Below are 16,989 nucleotides of genomic sequence, written 5' to 3' on the forward strand. Positions count from 1 at the left end.
GTCCTTAAATAACTGAGCAGATACTACTGAATCTGGTCACTATTTTTTTCCTTAACAGCAAAGGCAATTAAGTAATACATTTCTTTGGGTGTGGTTTCTAAACACAGTTTAATGGTATTTTACTTTAATACTCTGTAAAAAATGCTTTGAAGGAAAGCAAGTATTTCTGAAATACAAAAACCAACAGCATGCACCTGCCGGACCATGGCCAATGCAGACACAACATTTCAAATGTACTGAATTAGATTTTTTTCTTCTAAACGAAAAACGAGGAACAGATCACGTTAAAGCCCTGACGCATAAAGTTCTGTTTTTGTAGCTACACTAAGGAGATTCATTTTTTTGTACTTTTTTAGTACTCTGCCTATTAGTCCACTCCAGTGTTTTTTTTTTAATATGCTATTTCTACTGCCACAACCTGTCAAGAGTACATGTAACAAGAAAGGAGTGGACTAAATACAGATGCTATAATGTGCTCCTTCAGGAGTCCAGGCAAACGTTTCGAATGTTCCATCTTACTCACTGCTGTCTGTTAAAGATATATGTGGTTTCTTTTAACGTTTCTTGCGATTCCAGTGTATGAAGATCAAGACGCTGCACTGTGAGGCTGTGCGACCGTCTGAGTTAGGCCCCATTACTCTTGCCTGAACCTGACAGCAAGCCTTGAACTCCTTCGCTAAGTAGCAGGGATCTGCAGGCCTCCCTCCCTGGGTGACAAAGCTCATTAATCGTCCGAGTCGGTGTCGTGGCGACGCTTGTGGCCACGTGCAGGAGGGGATGGGGCTGGCTGCCGGCTGTCGCGGTGGTGGGCCCCGCCAGGCCGCGCTGGGGGAGACCCCCTGCCCGAGGACGGGTCCGTGTCGTGGCGATGCCTCCTGCCAAAGGGGGGCTGCCGCTCGGCCTCTGCCTCCCCCGATGAATAGCTGTCACCGCGCCCGGCACCACTCTGCCGCCTGGATGATGGATGATGGACCTTTCTCCTCCTGAGGAGCACACACACACAAAAAGGGAAAAACAAAATAAATGAATGAATGGGGGAATGAAAGAATCAGAAAGAAAGGAAAGAGAACAGGACAGGTCAGCTTGTCTTATTAGTGAAATGCTCCCTTCTTTCCCCACCATAGAGAAGAAACACAAGTGACTCGCAATGGGCATACCACTCAATCAAATGTTTCTACAGGGGGGAGTGCGTGTTGCAGCACACACATTTTCAAACGCTAAAGGAAACTGCTGATGTTAAGCGCCGATAAAACAGCACAAAAGTTACTTGCGTTCAGCGCTGAGGAAAGTAACTTTTTGAAAGTAATCCATTACAGCCACAAGTTTCTTATGTAAAGAATTACTTTGTAAAATGAACAAGCAAACGGGGAAGGTAACTTTAGACAAATCGGCAGTAACAGTGATTTATGTAGTGCGCACACAGCGAATATTTACAGTAGTACATTACCTTTTAAAAGCAATTTCCACAACATTATTTTAAAAATGTAATTCCTATCGCAAGAAACTGATTTATTTTTTTAAATGGATAAGAATGGATTACTTTTTAAAATAGCTTTCCCCAAAACAGTTTACGTTATCAGGTTCTCTCTCCTTTCCTGAAAGAATTGGGAATTACATTCTTCATTATTAGTCACCAATCTGGATGACAATACATTGAGACATCATCTCACTATAATCTAAGGATTATTAGCAGGATTTAGTTATACCTGTACATAATCAAAACCCACTCAGATGATGAACAATAACCTGGAAAAAAAGTTACATGATAAAGAAGACAAGGTTGGCTGCAAAAAGAAAGATCAATGAGACATTGCGAAATTTCAATGAGAAATTTAAAAAGGTAGAGTTGTCTGTGTAGGTCCAGACACCAAATAAGGTATGTGATGAGAGGACATGAAGGCAAATTCATTGGCAGGATGGGACAATTTCAGAGTTGTGACACTGAAGTGTATTGAAATTTGGCATTCCATTCTTCTTTTGGCAAGTCAGGATTCTGAAGTGTGTAGACACTTTTAGAAGACTCTTCAGATTCAAAGACCCAGTTTGACCCAAGGCTACAATTCTAGCACTGTGTAACAGAATAAGTGTTTCTACCAGGCTTTTAAGTTAATCAACAGTAACCTCTGGCATTCTGTGTGAGGAACACTCAGTTCTCTCTCCTTACTGTATTTTAAACTGAGGAAGAAACCTGTGCAAAAGGTGAAAGAGGGCTTTATAGTGGTTGGATACAGAGAGCAACACTGTCTTACTATTATAAAAAGCCTTTTTGCACCCTCTTCTGTCCACACTGAGACTCTGAATAACAGACATGGAATCACTATGAGCACTGTTAAACCTTGTATATCATGAATTGCACATTACCATCAAACTACTCATTTTTCCATAGGCCATCTGCTTAATGGTGGTGGTGTTGTCCCTAATGGGTACACAAAAAAATTCTCAGAACTGAAAAAAAGGTGCAAGGTGGTCTTGTGAAGCTCAGTGAGACCCCTGACATATTTAACTTGAGCAATGCTGGGAGAAAAGTAGTGCACTTGTTAGCTGTGAGAAGAGAAGTGTAAAGGAAAGCGGCTTCAATTCAGTGATTTTTTTCTCCAACGTTCTCAGTTGAAGTTCTCTGCTGATTCATGCTGAGAGCGACAACGTTTTTCTACTTTTGGTTAATTCAGCAATCCTTTTATAAGCTGCTATTGGCCTTTTAGGATTTAAATTTTAAGATGCCACATAATGATAAGTTATATTAAACCACAATGAAGCAATAATGTTCTACTATGGTCAAATCCTGAATTCTGAAAATTTATTTTGCATTTAGAATATCTGGTTTTCTCAGGCTTTGTTTAATTTACATATATATAGTGTTTGCAGTATTTTTTCCAGCAACACCACATTTCCACAGATTGATATCACACTGCAACAGGAAAATAGTCAGAGAACAGCAGACAAGAAGGAATACAGCTCCATCTAGCGTACGTTCTTAGTAACAAATATCAGAAGAGAGATTACTGAGTTTTGTATTTCAAGAGATATATCAAGACTTTTTTTAGGTCCCTAATCTTTTCCTAATATCCTGTAATTAGGTCTGGTCAGACACTAATATGAAGAAGCAAGTGTAACCTGTCACATCTGGCAGCTGGAGTTCAGACAAGACAAGGCCAAAGAGCCTACAATTCCCTTAAAAAATATCAAACTCTGTCCAGTATTGAGTGTTCCCATTTTATTACCCGACAGAAAAAAAAAACAGATCACGGCATAAAACCTAAAATCTAACTTGTATTAGAACTATCGTACAATGTCCCACATTTCTTATGAACACTAAGGTACGTTATTGAACTGTTATTGAACTTCTTAGTCTCCATCAGTTTCCATCTGTTCTTCTTTAGATTGAGGCTATCCTCAGCAAAATAATGACAGTGAAGTATTCCTAACTGCTATTTTCATAGTGAAAGCCTCTACTGCTTATATTAGATTCTTTTGTTATAAAAAAAACATTGGAAGCAAAAAAAGAACTAAATAATGTTAATAATGTTATTTTAGCAATAGCATTAAGAACACAGGTGATGTCAAATTTGAATATTTTCCCAGCGAAAGTGAACTACTCAGGGATGGGTGTATGGTGCCCTCTGGTGGAGTTAAACAGTAAATGTAGGTCACAATAACGAAGGGGCAGATATGGAAACCATCATAGTAATGAAAAATATTTTGTGTTTTACAAGGATTCTCAGTATGAAAGAATAAGGAATTTAAATGATTCACAGCAATCTGATTAATATTTGAAAGCTGCGGACCCAAAAATATGTATCTCAGTAAGAATGAATTCGATCTTCTAGTGACACAACAGACAACGTAATGAAATCCATCAAAGCACGGTGGGTATGTATAATGGGGCCAAATATTGAACATGAAAGTACAATCATCAAGGAGGGGTGCAAAACACATGAAGTTAACCTAAGGTGGCACTGTAGCTAAGGATCTGCGCCTGTGGCTGAAAGGTTGCCAGTTCAAATCCCATGGCCGGCAGAGGAATCCTACTCTGTTGGGCCTCTGAGCAAGGCCATTAACCCCAGCTGCTCCAGGGACGCTGTATAAATGGCTGACCCTGCGCTCTGACCCCAAGCTTCTCTCTCCCCGTCTGTGTGCCTGTGTGTCTCATGGAGAGCAAGCTGGGGTACGTGAAAAGACTAATTCCTAATGCAAGAAATTGTATATGGCTAATAAAGTGATCTTATTTTATCTTACTGACTGACATCTTCATGCAAGGCATGATCGTTCTCTTGGAGGTGTTAATAACTGGAAATCGTCAATTCTTATTTTATAACAGGCATGTTTGGCATTTCTCAAAGCATGTCAAAGGCCATAGGGGTTTGGTGATTTCTGTCTTTGCAGATCGTTGAAGAGCCAGCTCCTGTAACAAGAAACTGTTTCCTTCCAGTGACCCCAAGACAAATTAAAAACTAAGCAGTGGAAACATTTAGTATTCCCACCACACAGGAGGTCCTGCACCATAGGCAATATCCATCCATCCCATTTTCTGTTCGGTGCTTCTAATTCAGGGTCACGTGGGAGCCAGAGCCCATCCCAGCAAACAACAGGAGCAAGGCAGGGTACCCCCTGGATGGGACGACCGGCCAACACAAGGCAGCAAGACAAACACAAAGACACACACACACTCACACCAGGGACAATCTTCCTATGAGCCATTTAGCCTACCAGTATGCTTTTGGACTGTGGGAGGAATCCAGCCCACCTGGAGGAAACCCACAGAAGCACAAGAAGAACATACAAACTCCCCACATATAGCACCTCAGGTCCATAACTGAATCCAGGGCCCCAGCACTGCGAAGCAGCAATGCTAACCCATTCGCCTCCCCTATAGGCAATATCATTCCAGCCATTCTCCATGATTCAGGGTCCTGATAACAGACTACATATTACACAAAACTATCAATGGGCATATACAGCAAATTTGAGGGGAAAACGGAGGAAAGACAGAAGAGGCAGGGAATATTGTCCGAAGGAGTGCTTACGCTTCACAGCAAAGCATATATGTATAATGTTCCTATGTTACTCAAACCCCATTCAGAAATAAAAATTCAGAGCACCCGAATCAGCTGAATCATATCATAATAATAAGGAACCTTGTGTCAAGAGTTATTTTAAGTAAACTGATTTTAAGATTAAAATCTGTAATATTATGTATTAAAATTTTAAATATCAACAATTCACAACTAGGTTATGAATCAATATTATAAACTGAAGGACAGCATTACCATAATTTTAGAAAAGCAAAGAGAATGTAAAGCAAAAGATAATGTAGATTTTTTTTTATACTGTTTAATGTTGCTGGCGCTTAAACTGACGAAGGTAATGCAAACTAACTGCTCAAAAACCTGCTAAAATGTGTCTTTGACTGTACCTCATAGTAGCACACTTACACCAAACCCTCTGAACATAAAGACTAAATTCACAGCCAGAGATAAACAAGCTGGAGGCAGGAACAGGGTTACCTTTTGCTGTCATCATCAGATTCCGACTCAGAGGAAGATGAATGCCTTTTGTGGTGCCTGGTCTTCTTTTTTTTCTCCTTCTTCTTTTTCTCCTTTTTACTTTTCTTTTCTTTTTTGCTTTTCTTTTCCTTTTTGCTTTTCCTTTTGTCCTGCAAGCTAGCAGCAAAACATCGAAAGATTTTTATTAGCATACATGTGAGTATTGCCGGTGTAGTGCATGTGTTATTTAAATACTTTTAATTCAATAGTCAGCTGTTAGAGACGAGCACTGGAAAAACGTTTTTCTAAATGTAACAGAACACTATTCTTTGTGCTCAAGAAAAAGAATAGTTTTGATAAGACACAGGCCAGATCAGGTTAAATCCATTTTCAATTACGTTAAGCCCAAAACATGGTCATAGTGGCTTATAGAGGCTTACTAAGAGCTGACAATGAAGGCAAGGTAGAATACAGTCGTACACTTGTATAATTTACAGAAGTTTATAATTAAATTAGCCTAGACAGCATACCTGTACATTGTGGGAGAGCACAAAACATAGAACATGGAACAAAATCTCACAAGCCCACATAAAGAATACGAAAACTCTACACAGAAGGTACCCTAGGCCAAAAACTGATCCTTCAACTCAAGAACTGTGAGGTCTATGTTGATCATCTATAATGAAAAGTCCACCAACCAGCAATCCTGTTATGTTGACTTTTTAAAAGTATACTATATGAAGGATTTCATTTTAGACTGTGATGTGACAAAATGTACCTTTCTCTAGACATACCAGACTCTTGTTTTAACATGGTGGGCATCAACAGACATCTAACTGAATTATTTTAATTTCTAACACTTGGAATTTTTCTTTAAATTATAATAGTTTTAATTTTTTAAAACAATTATCTATTTCTGTCATTTGTGAAATGTTGTTCAATAATTGAAAAAAAAGAACTATATAAATGCAAACAAAAGCATTAATAATTTTTCCCTAGAATATGTAGGTGGTTCCCTGAATCCCTCTTGGGTGATTTTTCAGTTTAGCTAAGTCAGTGTTAACTATACAGATAGTCATCTGCTACGTTCAAGGTCAAGAGGTCAAGCAGAGGTGTTACGTAGTGGTTAGGAGCTGATTCACATGGGGGGTTTAAAATCCACTACAGAAAATTATTTAAACAGCTTCCTTCCACCAAATAAGGCCAGACAAAAACAGCCCCTTACATTTACAAATTACTACTCTTCACAACAGGGCTTGCAAAACTCTTCGGAATCACTCCTCAGCCTTGAGATGACTAAAAGTGTGCTCTCCTTTGAGTTGGAGCAGCAATGTGTAGCCAGCACAATATCTACCCGCACACATGAAAGCATCAAAAGAATTAAGAACGAAAGCATTTTATTTGAAAGAATTGAGGAGATGGTTAGGAAAGTGAAGTTTTACCTAGACCGAACACCATAGCACAGTTATTTTAACTGAATAACTGACCAGAATTTTTTACAGACAAACTTAAGTCAGTGTGTTGATTGAGACTTTTGTTAATGCTACAGTATTATACCTTTTTTTTGTGCTCAAGCCAAAGAGAAATAAATCAACCAAGCAGAGAAGTACAGAGGAATATTCCTTCCACCAGGACAGGAGATCAAAACCTTAATCTTTGCTTGTTTTGTGAACCTTCCATCCAGAGTACAACTGCACTTCATTTGGAGGCAAAGCAGTGTCAAAGCCAGAGTCTTACACAACTGAAAAACCCTCTGCCATGAATTTTGTTCCCCCTTTGCAGGTGTGCAAACCTCACTTGCCATCTCCCAGTCTCCAATGTATTTCTTGGACATCTTCCTCTCACTGAAGATGTCCCAGAACCTAAAAGCTATGGGAATCTGCAACATGTAAAATATTCAGCTGTCACTTCAGGAGGCTGGTGGTAGCATTTAAGTCACCCAAAAACTGTGAGATGCAGTGTCTGACATTTTAAAGATATCAGGCCAGTGATGCTGCTCTATAAATGCTGGAGAAATAACAACTTTCAAGGCTTTCAAAACTCATCACCCTCCTTGAAATAGACCAATTCCAGCCTAGTATAAAGACTGTTCAAATCAATGCTTCTAGTGCCTTCTATAAGTTATACTGTTTGAAGAAAATCACATTGGCTTTCCTGGGGCCATGAAATCTAGAAATTTCCTGGCTGAAGACATCAGCCTGAGGTATTTCAATTGGTTGTGTCATGCGGCATGGTTTTAAACATGCTGATGTTCAGCTGTCTAAAGGCTCTCAGAATGACCTTGATGTTGCCCTCCTGCTCTGGCACATAAACTAATTTAACATACTGTAGATAACCCTAATTAAAACTCCTTAGTCAGAGTATTATGCTTGTCTTCATGTTCTCTGTTGCGTCTCATAACACATTTTCCGGTTCATGTAATGCACAATCACAAAAAGGTAACCAATTCTGTGGTAATTCACCATCCACATATCAAACTTGATGTCTCTGTGACCTATTTTTCCCCATATTTTAAGCTTGAGAATGAAACTTTGAAGAACTTCTTGAGTCTACTTTATTGTGTTTCCAGAAACAGTAGTTAGATCAGAGAGCAATGTAATGATATCAACACGCCCCAGCTACAGTGGCTATCAAAAGTGTTTACCCCCTTGGATTTTTTATTTGACTGTTTTACAATGTGGAATCAGAATGTAATTAACTGGGAGTTTTTGCCATTGATTGACAGTAAACACAATATTAAATTAAAGTCTTAAATTATTTATGAATATAACTGATTGCATAGGTATTCACCCCCTACGAGACAATATTTGGTAAAGGCATGTTATTCAGAAATTACAGCCAGAAGTGTTCTTGGATAAGTTTCTACCGGCTTTGCACATTTGGATGCTGCCATTTTTGCCTATTCTTCTTTGCAAAGTCGCTCAAACTCCCTCAGGCTGCCAGGGAAAAGTCGGTGAACAGCAATTTTCAACTCCTGCCACAGATTATTGATTGTATTTAGGTCCGGGCTTTGACTGGGCCACTCCAGTACATTGACTTTTTTCTTTTTAAACCACTTCAATGTGGCTTTAGCTGTATGTTTTGGGTCATTATCCTACTGGAAGATGAATCTTCTCCCAAGTCCCATGTCTCCTACAGACTGTACTCCCTGACTACTGCTCTTCTCATGTGGATACTTTTGAGGGCACCCTGTTCTTCACAGTTTCACAGTTGTGAATTGTCTACATTTCTTTATAACGGATTTAACTGTGCCTTGGGGGATATGTAATGTCTTGGAAATTTTCTTATAGTCTTACCCTGATGGGTTTTTTTCAATAACCCTTTCCCAGATTTACTTTGAAAGTTCCTTTGTCTTCATGATGTATTTTTTGTTGGGAGCTGTATTAATCAACTTTGGGTTCCTCCCAGAGAATGGTATATTTATCCTGAAGGCATGTGAAACACCCTAATTGCACACAGCTGGACTCCATTTAACAAAGTAAGTGACTTCTAAAGACATCTGGTTGCACCAGAGCCTATTTAAGTTCGTCTTAGTAAAGGGGGTTAATACTTATGCAGTCGCTTATTTTCCGTTTAATATTTATAATTAATTTAGGAAGATGTGTATAATTTTGTTTTCGCTTTGACATTATAGAGTGTTTTGTGTCAATCAAAGGCAAAAAATCCCAAATAAATACATTGTAATTATATATTGTAACACAGTTAAATGTGAAAAAGTCCAAGGGGGGTAAATAATTTTAAGGGGGTTAAGCTCTGTTAACTAATTCAAAAGATTTTATAGATTTACAACATACTTCACTGCCAGTTTTGTTCCTGATAACCTGTTGCATTTCCTGGGAATCCTTAACACATATTTTTAAAGGAAAATATAGGCAAATTTCTCCATCAACTGGAATGGAGCTGCACTAGTGATTTCAGAATGATGAAATTCCAGTTTTTATTCATTTTTCAAGCAAATAATCCACTTAATCATTTTTTTTAATTCCTGATTAACTCACAAGACTAACACACATCTCAATTTTCCTTGGAAAGGTTATCTTTGACTATTGATCTCACCTGCAGCTGACATGAGAAGCAGAACCGGAAAGATGCTGAATGTTGAAGAATGAACAAAAAAAATAGCCAGAATATCAGTCAGTCCTTCCCAGTCATGTCAAAAACATAGTCATTTTGGTGTTGCTATATACGTTCATAACACAAGACAAATTCAAAGGAATCACGCTAGTTGTGAACTTTTTCATATTCCAAACTCAAATCTGACTGTCTTTATAGGTTACCTGAGGTACACAACCTGATGCGGAACTGTTCTTACCTTTGGTCTTCTGTGTCAGTGTCTCTGCTCTCTGTCTCCCTCTTCTGATCGGAGATCTCCTGGCATCCTTCCACTTTATGATGCTGTGAAGTCGTCAATTAGTTGTTAAAATATTTTTTTTTTAATTACATAAATTCTTAAATTAAACATTTTTTTTTACATTTGGCTCATCCAGCAGATCACCTCACTTTCACATTCTGAGCAGGCTTCATCAAGAATTCACTGTAGTACGATATATACAGGCTATTGCATTGTTATTAAAGCACTTAGAATTTGTTTATTCAAGCATGAAGTGAATTTATATCAAGAATCCTGGGTTGCCTTTTTTAAAATAAATGTATAATAACATGGAGGAAACGTATAATTTCAGTATAGTTCTCCATATCCAGTTATTTGCTTGAGGACAGAACGATCTATCATCTTAACCCAATTACGTTTGGACTAGTTATCTGATATCTTCTCTAGTCACACCAACGAAGAGCACACTCACTGTGAAGACAGCTAAACCCAGCTTTGCAGCTTCCCTGTCCTGCTTGGAAAGCATCACTTTACTGGAACTGAAGCTGCAGAAAGAAGCAGGCAGAGGGTAAATCAAAGCTATCAGAACCTCCTCCCAAATTGATCATAACAAACATTGTACAAAAAGGAAAACAAAGCTGCATCACAATACACTATGTGCTCAGTTAAATGTTCTTTATACAGTGCCTTCAGAAAATATACATCCTCCCTCGATTTTTTCACAATGAGTGATGTTACAAACTCAATTAAAAACAGTTGTGTGGTAATTTGTTTCACTGATCTACACAAATTATTCCATAATGTCAAATTGGAACAAAAGTTCTGGATTTTTTTAACGTGTAAATCAATAGAAAACACAGAAATGTGTTTATTTGATAAGTCTTCATCTTTTTTGCTATGAAACTCCAAATAGTGTCCAGGTACATTTAATCTCCATGTGAGATCACTCTAAAACTTGAATATTGACTCCACCTGTGGTCAGTTTAACTGGTTTAATACCAGGCGGATGCTGCACACTGGTGGTAATGGAAGGGAGTCCCCATTACCTGTAAAGCGCTTTGAGTGGAGTGTCCAGAAAACTGCTATATAAGTGTAAGCAATTATTAAGAAATTATAATGATACATGATACAGCTTGCCTCTACGTAGTCCCCTTCTGCCCTGCACAGTGGGTCAGAGGTCACTGTTGATTGCCCATAGGGACGAGGTACCTGCAGTGTGGGTACCAGGACAATACCTGATAACATCCTAACCAATCACTGTGATGTCGTACCTTAAAAGCTTGCACCCAACTTATTTTCATTAAGTCACTCATCTTGTATTTGTAAACCCACTTTGTGGCTGATCAACAACATTTGAAAACAATTTTAACAATCTTAAAATTTGAACAATTTAAAAATAATCTTTGACAACAGTTTCAGTATCTAGTCCTCAGCAACGCTTTGCAAAGTTTTCTCTTCTTTCCACATTGAGACACTCCCAGCACAGGGGCACAACTGCCAAGTTGGACCACAGACCAACCCAGCCCAGCTCCATCAGCAGAAGGTTTATGATACAGTCAATGTATTTTAACTGTGAAATTATTAACTCTGTTCTTTGTAATCCCTGAATGCATGAAATAAATGCTTCGGTGTAATATCAATAAATTGTACTGTATATTAAGAATCCATGTGTGAATCTATAAATTATGTTTTACTGTTCCGATTTCTAATTGCTACATCACAACTGCAACCCTGTGTTGGATAAAGTTAGAAAATTAGAAAATGCATGGATAGATAAACCATGCGGACAAAAAACCATGCAGCAACTGCCACAGGACTTGATGAAATTGATTCTTCTACAGTCAGAGGATAGACGCTGCTTTAGTCTCCAGAATTGCTCCTTATCACAAAAATCACTGCAATAGAAAACTAAAAACCTGTTAATTGTGTTCTCTCTCCTTAACATATTTAGTTCACAGAGATGGGACATATTTTACAAGTCAGACTCCTTTAAATGTCCAAAGGAACCTCACCTGGAACTCCCAAGACCTGAGACTCTGTCTACATCCCTTGAATCATGATCAGTACCCTCCCTCCGACACACATCAGCCAAGTCCTGAGAATGAGAAAGAAAAATCAGTTTGAAACCTATTCAAAGGTCCAAAAAGATAACATTGTGATATTTAAAAAAGATGAACAGTGCATTTTAAAATATAATAATGTAATAAATTTTGCTATGCCCCACAGTTTGCTTTCATAACATGCTTCATTTTAAGCCAGATTGTTCACTTTTCTTGAAATTTGTTTCACCACAAGATACTTTCAGTACTCAGAATGCTGTGGTCAATCAGCTAAAATCTCAAAACAAAATTTTAAATGTAAAAAAACACACAAGTACCCTAATAGCTTCTAAATGAAGTCTGATGTGTAACTGAAGAACTCTCAATGCTATATAAATTAAAACCTGCTATGATATCTACAACTAGCCTCTTGCAAGTGCTACACTGAAAGCACTGTGCTACAAAAGACGAACATAAGAGTATACCTTTTTAATATGTAGGAATCAATAAACAAGTGTCTTTAACACAACGTGTGCTGTACGCTAACCAGCTCGATCACTTTTTACCAGAAAATAGCCCAGTCCATATGCATATCCTTCCACTTTATGATGCTGTGAAGTCATCAATTTGTTTTTAAAATAATGTTTTTTTTTTAATTACATAAATTCTTAAATTAAACACGTTTTTTTTACATTTGGCTCATCCAGCAGATCACCTCACTTTCACATTCTGAGCAGGCTTCATCAAGAATTCACTGTAATACGATATATACAGGCTATTATTATTAAAGCACTTAGAATTTGTTTATTCAAGCATGAAGTGAATCTATATCAAGAATCCTGGGTTGTTTTTTTTAATAAATATGTAATAAAATTTATTTAAATTACCATGTGTAATAACATGGTACACATTTACATGGTAGCAACAACTATCCTTTTATCTTCTTACAAACCTCTTTGGTAAGGCCAGTGGGCTGTCTTTTCACATCTTTGTAACCTCTGCAGAAGGAAGAAAAAAAAATGTATAACGAACTTAGTGAAATGTTTAAAATGTATGGTTTTTAAAAATATTTACTTAAACATCAGGGGCAAGTACAATCGTTTTTAACAATACTGTGTCTATTTTATTTCTGTGTCTATATTTTAATATTGCCCACAATTTGTAGTTCATGGGTTTTTGTATACTAAAAATATGAATTAGCTATGGTTTACTTCTCATTTGGGGTGATATTATTTTTGGGTGTGATGGCAACTGAAAAACCTGTCCTGTGTCGCAGCGCCTTGAGACTTGGCCAGAAAACAGCTATAATGACGGTTGCTTAACTTTATTTAATCTGTTGGCATTATTACAGGAGCAGTCTCAGCAAAATGGACAAACAGTTTGGAATTTGGACCTGCGTCTGTAGACCAAATTAACTCATTCTCCAGCTCAACAGAAAGACATTACTGCTGATTTAGTTCAGGTGGGTAGCTGAGTCAGCATGTGTAGGCTGCAAAGGAACAAGTAATAGGTTTATTCCATGCTGAAAAAAGAAGAAAGAAAACACAACGTTTCAGCCATGGAGTCTTCTTTGGGTGTGACACCTGAAGAAGGCTCCACGGCCGAAACGTTGTGTTTTCTTTCTTCTTTTTTCAGCATGGAATAAACCTATTACTTGTTCCATTAGTGCTTATTGCTGTGTAAACTATTTAATGCTTTACTTAACAGGAATTGGGTTTTGTAACATAGTGCTGTCAGTAGGATCTCGTCAGGAGAGGTACACCACCACAACTGACAAGATGTGCTTCAACTGAAATGAGAGAGGTGGGACTAACAGCTGTGAGCATCTGTCCCTACATGCCCTGGTCTGACAGGGCGTGACTCACAGAGCTGCCATTAGAGCCTCCTGCTCCGCCTGCCTCACTGCTGCCAGCTCCTCCTCCCTCGACAGCACTGCCTGGCCCTTCTTATCCTTGGCGTACCACGTCAGATCCCGGCCCTTCTGCCAGCGGCCCACTGGTGCCATCAGAGAGTTCCCTGTAAGGGCACAGCAGAGGGGACACCATTCAGGCCTTTGCTGACAAGCATGACAGACCTGACTAGGAGTTACATCAAGTGTCTTTTGGGGGAAAAGGAATATATGGCCTGGACCTCACTCTCTTCTGAGCTGCAGCAGATACCGCATTACTGTTACTGTATTGAGTGGTTAGTGTAACACAAGTTGTTTCTTCTCTACTAGAACTTGAAACCTTCTTTTTTTTTATAAAAACATTACGCAATTAAATACAATACATAATTTTGGACATTTGGGGAAAAAAAATATTGCTGTAGGCTTTGTATAATGATGTTGAACATTAGAACTGTTACATTTCAAAGCTGATTCGCCCTGAAGGTGAACAACTTGCACGGAGGATAAAAAAAAACACTTTTCTTCAGCAGACTTTCACTTTCAGCAGCCTTTCACTGTTTCTCCCTGGACATGAGGGGAAATGTTTTATGAAAAAGGCAGATACATTTGGGCAACCTATTCCCCTAATAACTTTAATGAAATATTTATAAGTGGAAATTGACTTCGGGTACTGTAGTCATAAAAAGCATAAGACAGGTTACAAATGAGTGGACCCCATTCAGCTCACTTTGGGTTATTTAGAAGTTGGTAGATCTTATCCAACCATTTCATGAACTAAGCCAAGGTTCGTCTTCAACTATATGTTTGTTCCATACTCCCACAACCCTTGTGGTAAAGATGTGCCTCCTATACTAAGTTTTAAATACACCTCCACATAGTTTCTAGTTCTGTCCTCAGATTTGTGTTTCACCGTTTATTCTGAAGAAATCCGAGTTGACTTTGTTAATGCATTTGAGTATTCTGAATTGGGTCTCCTCGTAACCTTCTCTTTCCAAGACTAAAGTTCCTTCAGCCTGTCAGTGCAGGACATTCCCTGAAGCCTTGGAAGCCCGAAACCTATCTACAGTAGGTGCTCGCCTCTGGATGTATTCCAAAGCAGCAATACACTTTCTTTAACTTGGTAACCAAAAAAAACAATAGTTTTAACCCAGTACCCCTTTATTTAAAATCTACTTTTAACTATATATCCTAACATTTCGTTTATAGTTTCAATTGCGTGTCAATATTGATGTGAGTCAATATTGATCAGATGTTAATGATGTGTCAACATAAACACTTAAGTATCTCAAGTACCCTCTTCTAGCTCAAAGCATTTTAGATTTTGTATTTAGACCTTTTTTTTCTGGCTGCGTTACATTAGACGTATTTGTAATAACAGACTCCCAGCAGCAAGGAATGTTACTATAATGTAATCGAAGTGGTGCGGGACAAATGGTTTTTCAAGAGCCCTGTTCTTCAAAGGATTTCCTTATGGTTCAACAAAGTACCGACTGAAGAGAAATTTATAATATGCTTAAATGCAAAACGCTCAATACTCTTGCTCAGCATTACAAAGAACTCACTCTACCGATGGACAACCCAATGCCCTTAGGAAACGTGTAACTTGGGTATCTGACAGAGAGGATCGGCATCCCATCAGCTCAGAGAGGGCGATAGACGAGCCGTGGACGTGACCTAGTCAATCGAGCTGTGTGGGCGAACTATATTTTTAAGAGAAAGCACAAAGATTATGAGATGAAGGAATATCGAAAAGAAAAAGGTAAGAATCGCAACTGTCAATGTGATCACCCTATCCTTTAATAATGCTCCTGTTCCTTCTTACTCTCGCAGAATTCCGGCTTTACAACAGCCACGAGGTTGTAATTAATTCGGACCACGTTACAGGTTTTATTAAAAATATAATTTCTATTAATGTTAATTCTAATCCCCGAGTAAAAAAATGTCAATAAAACATGCATTGATGTTTTATTCAAAAAGAGAAGTACATCTTGCGAAGTTTGCTTTGTATGTGCATGACTTACCAAGATAGTTTTCTCTGTGTTTGTCGCTCTTCACATCATCCCAGTTGAATTGGTCTTGGCCACCTCTCACGCCACCGGATCTCGAAGAACCAAACATCTTTTTTGTACAAGTAAAATAGCAAATTTCGGAAAGCCTTAATAACGATACTATTTGGCTACATGCGCATTTCTCTATTGTGCGGCCTGTTCAATCCGCGGAGTTTCCTGTAAAAATACTCCGGGTTCCTTCACTCAGCAAGGTTTAAGTGGCTTTGAGCCAAGCTGCTGTTATGGGTAGAGGAGAAACCGAAAGTCAGGATTTTGATTATTAAAATAAAATAATGTACACATATACAGTGTAAATTATGTGTCCACGCGATTTCTTGACCGCAGCGAGCTAGACTGTTACTAATTCAGCGCTGGTTATCCGCCCAGTCTACTCTTCGCCACCACTAGGCGCTAATTCTTCCCTCCGCCTGCAGTCGCTGCAGTTCTGACTCCCATTTCAAGTAGGCTAGGGTTTGGCTGAATGTATGGCAACTAATGTTGTTCAACTAAAAACAAAGCATCATAACTGAGAAATTACAATATTTTAGTAAGCACACAATACATAGGTGCTGCATTTAGTACGTATACAATACATAGGTGCTGAATTGGGTAAAAAATGGTATGCAGTAGATTAAATATTGACAACAGTGACGCTAAATGTAAATGGCTTATTCGGTATCTATTTTAAATTAGCTTCATTTAATGTAATTTTAAATTCACCCAGTTTAAGTTTTAAAGCAAACTATTTTACACAACTGTTCTAATCAGTAAACGTGTTGTATTCGTCTGCTTTGCTGTTAATTATTAATTACAATATTATTGTTTAAAATAACTTTTACTAAGGCATTTCTTAGTTTAAAATGTTCTTTCTTAAGCCTCTCATTTTCATTTTCAGCCGCCTTTTTGCGCAGTAGTGTATTTCCCTGCAGCAGTCACTGACAGCTGACGTGTATTTGTTTTGTTCTGCTCTTGCAGTCAGGGCCAAACTGGAAAGTATGAAGTCGTTGTGTGGCTATAATAAGCGGTCTGCTTTACTGGATAAAAAGAATCCCTAGTTATCTGAAGAAACGCTAAGTGTTTTCCCGATAGAGAGAGCATATTCGTAAACGAATTAAACTAGAATGATTCAGAGGTGGCTAATGGCATCGGGAACTGTAATAGTTAACACTGTCATATACAATTAAAATTAACTAACCGATAT

General features: G+C 38.2%; 2 protein-coding genes across 3 annotated transcripts in view; one reads left to right on the top strand and one right to left on the bottom strand.

The window, feature by feature from the left end:
• Positions 1–91: 91 nt before the first annotated feature.
• Positions 92–16,203, bottom strand: c6h1orf35 (chromosome 6 C1orf35 homolog). The gene is made up of 8 exons (XM_088919762.1): positions 15,762–16,203; positions 13,718–13,868; positions 12,805–12,850; positions 11,826–11,908; positions 10,286–10,358; positions 9,796–9,878; positions 5,505–5,660; positions 92–983 (listed from the first exon to the last, which is right to left on the bottom strand). The coding sequence occupies exons 1-8, from the start codon at positions 15,856–15,858 to the stop codon at positions 725–727; spliced, it is 948 nt and encodes a 315-aa protein (XP_088775888.1). The 5' UTR covers positions 15,859–16,203; the 3' UTR covers positions 92–724.
• The window catches only part of guk1a (guanylate kinase 1a), a 31,386-nt gene continuing 29,726 nt past the window's right edge, over positions 15,330–16,989 (top strand). Inside the window, exon 1 of one of the 2 annotated variants that reach the window (XM_088919768.1) lies at positions 15,330–15,499. In XM_088919768.1, coding sequence (XP_088775894.1) covers positions 15,475–15,499 — 25 coding nt within the window. In that variant the 5' untranslated portion in view covers positions 15,330–15,474. The remainder of the gene's footprint in view (positions 15,500–16,989) is intronic. The other variant, XM_088919765.1, reaches the window with a different exon arrangement.

Source organism: Atractosteus spatula, chromosome 6, assembly GCF_055471065.1.
Source record: "Atractosteus spatula isolate fAtrSpa1 chromosome 6, fAtrSpa1.hap1, whole genome shotgun sequence".
Lineage (NCBI taxonomy): Eukaryota > Metazoa > Chordata > Actinopteri > Semionotiformes > Lepisosteidae > Atractosteus > Atractosteus spatula.

What these genes read in the sequence shown, in the direction of transcription:
- c6h1orf35 (XM_088919762.1), bottom strand. Translation starts at nt 15,858, where the DNA reads ATGTTTGGTTCTTCGAGATCCGGTGGCGTGAGAGGTGGCCAAGACCAA. An exon ending in CCACTGGCCTTACCAAAGAG is followed by an intron (nt 11,909 to 12,804) that starts GTTTGTAAGAAG and finishes TCTCATTCTCAG; the next exon opens with GACTTGGCTGATGTGTGTCG. An exon ending in TGGGTTTAGCTGTCTTCACA is followed by an intron (nt 9,879 to 10,285) that starts GTGAGTGTGCTC and finishes ACGACTTCACAG; the next exon opens with CATCATAAAGTGGAAGGATG.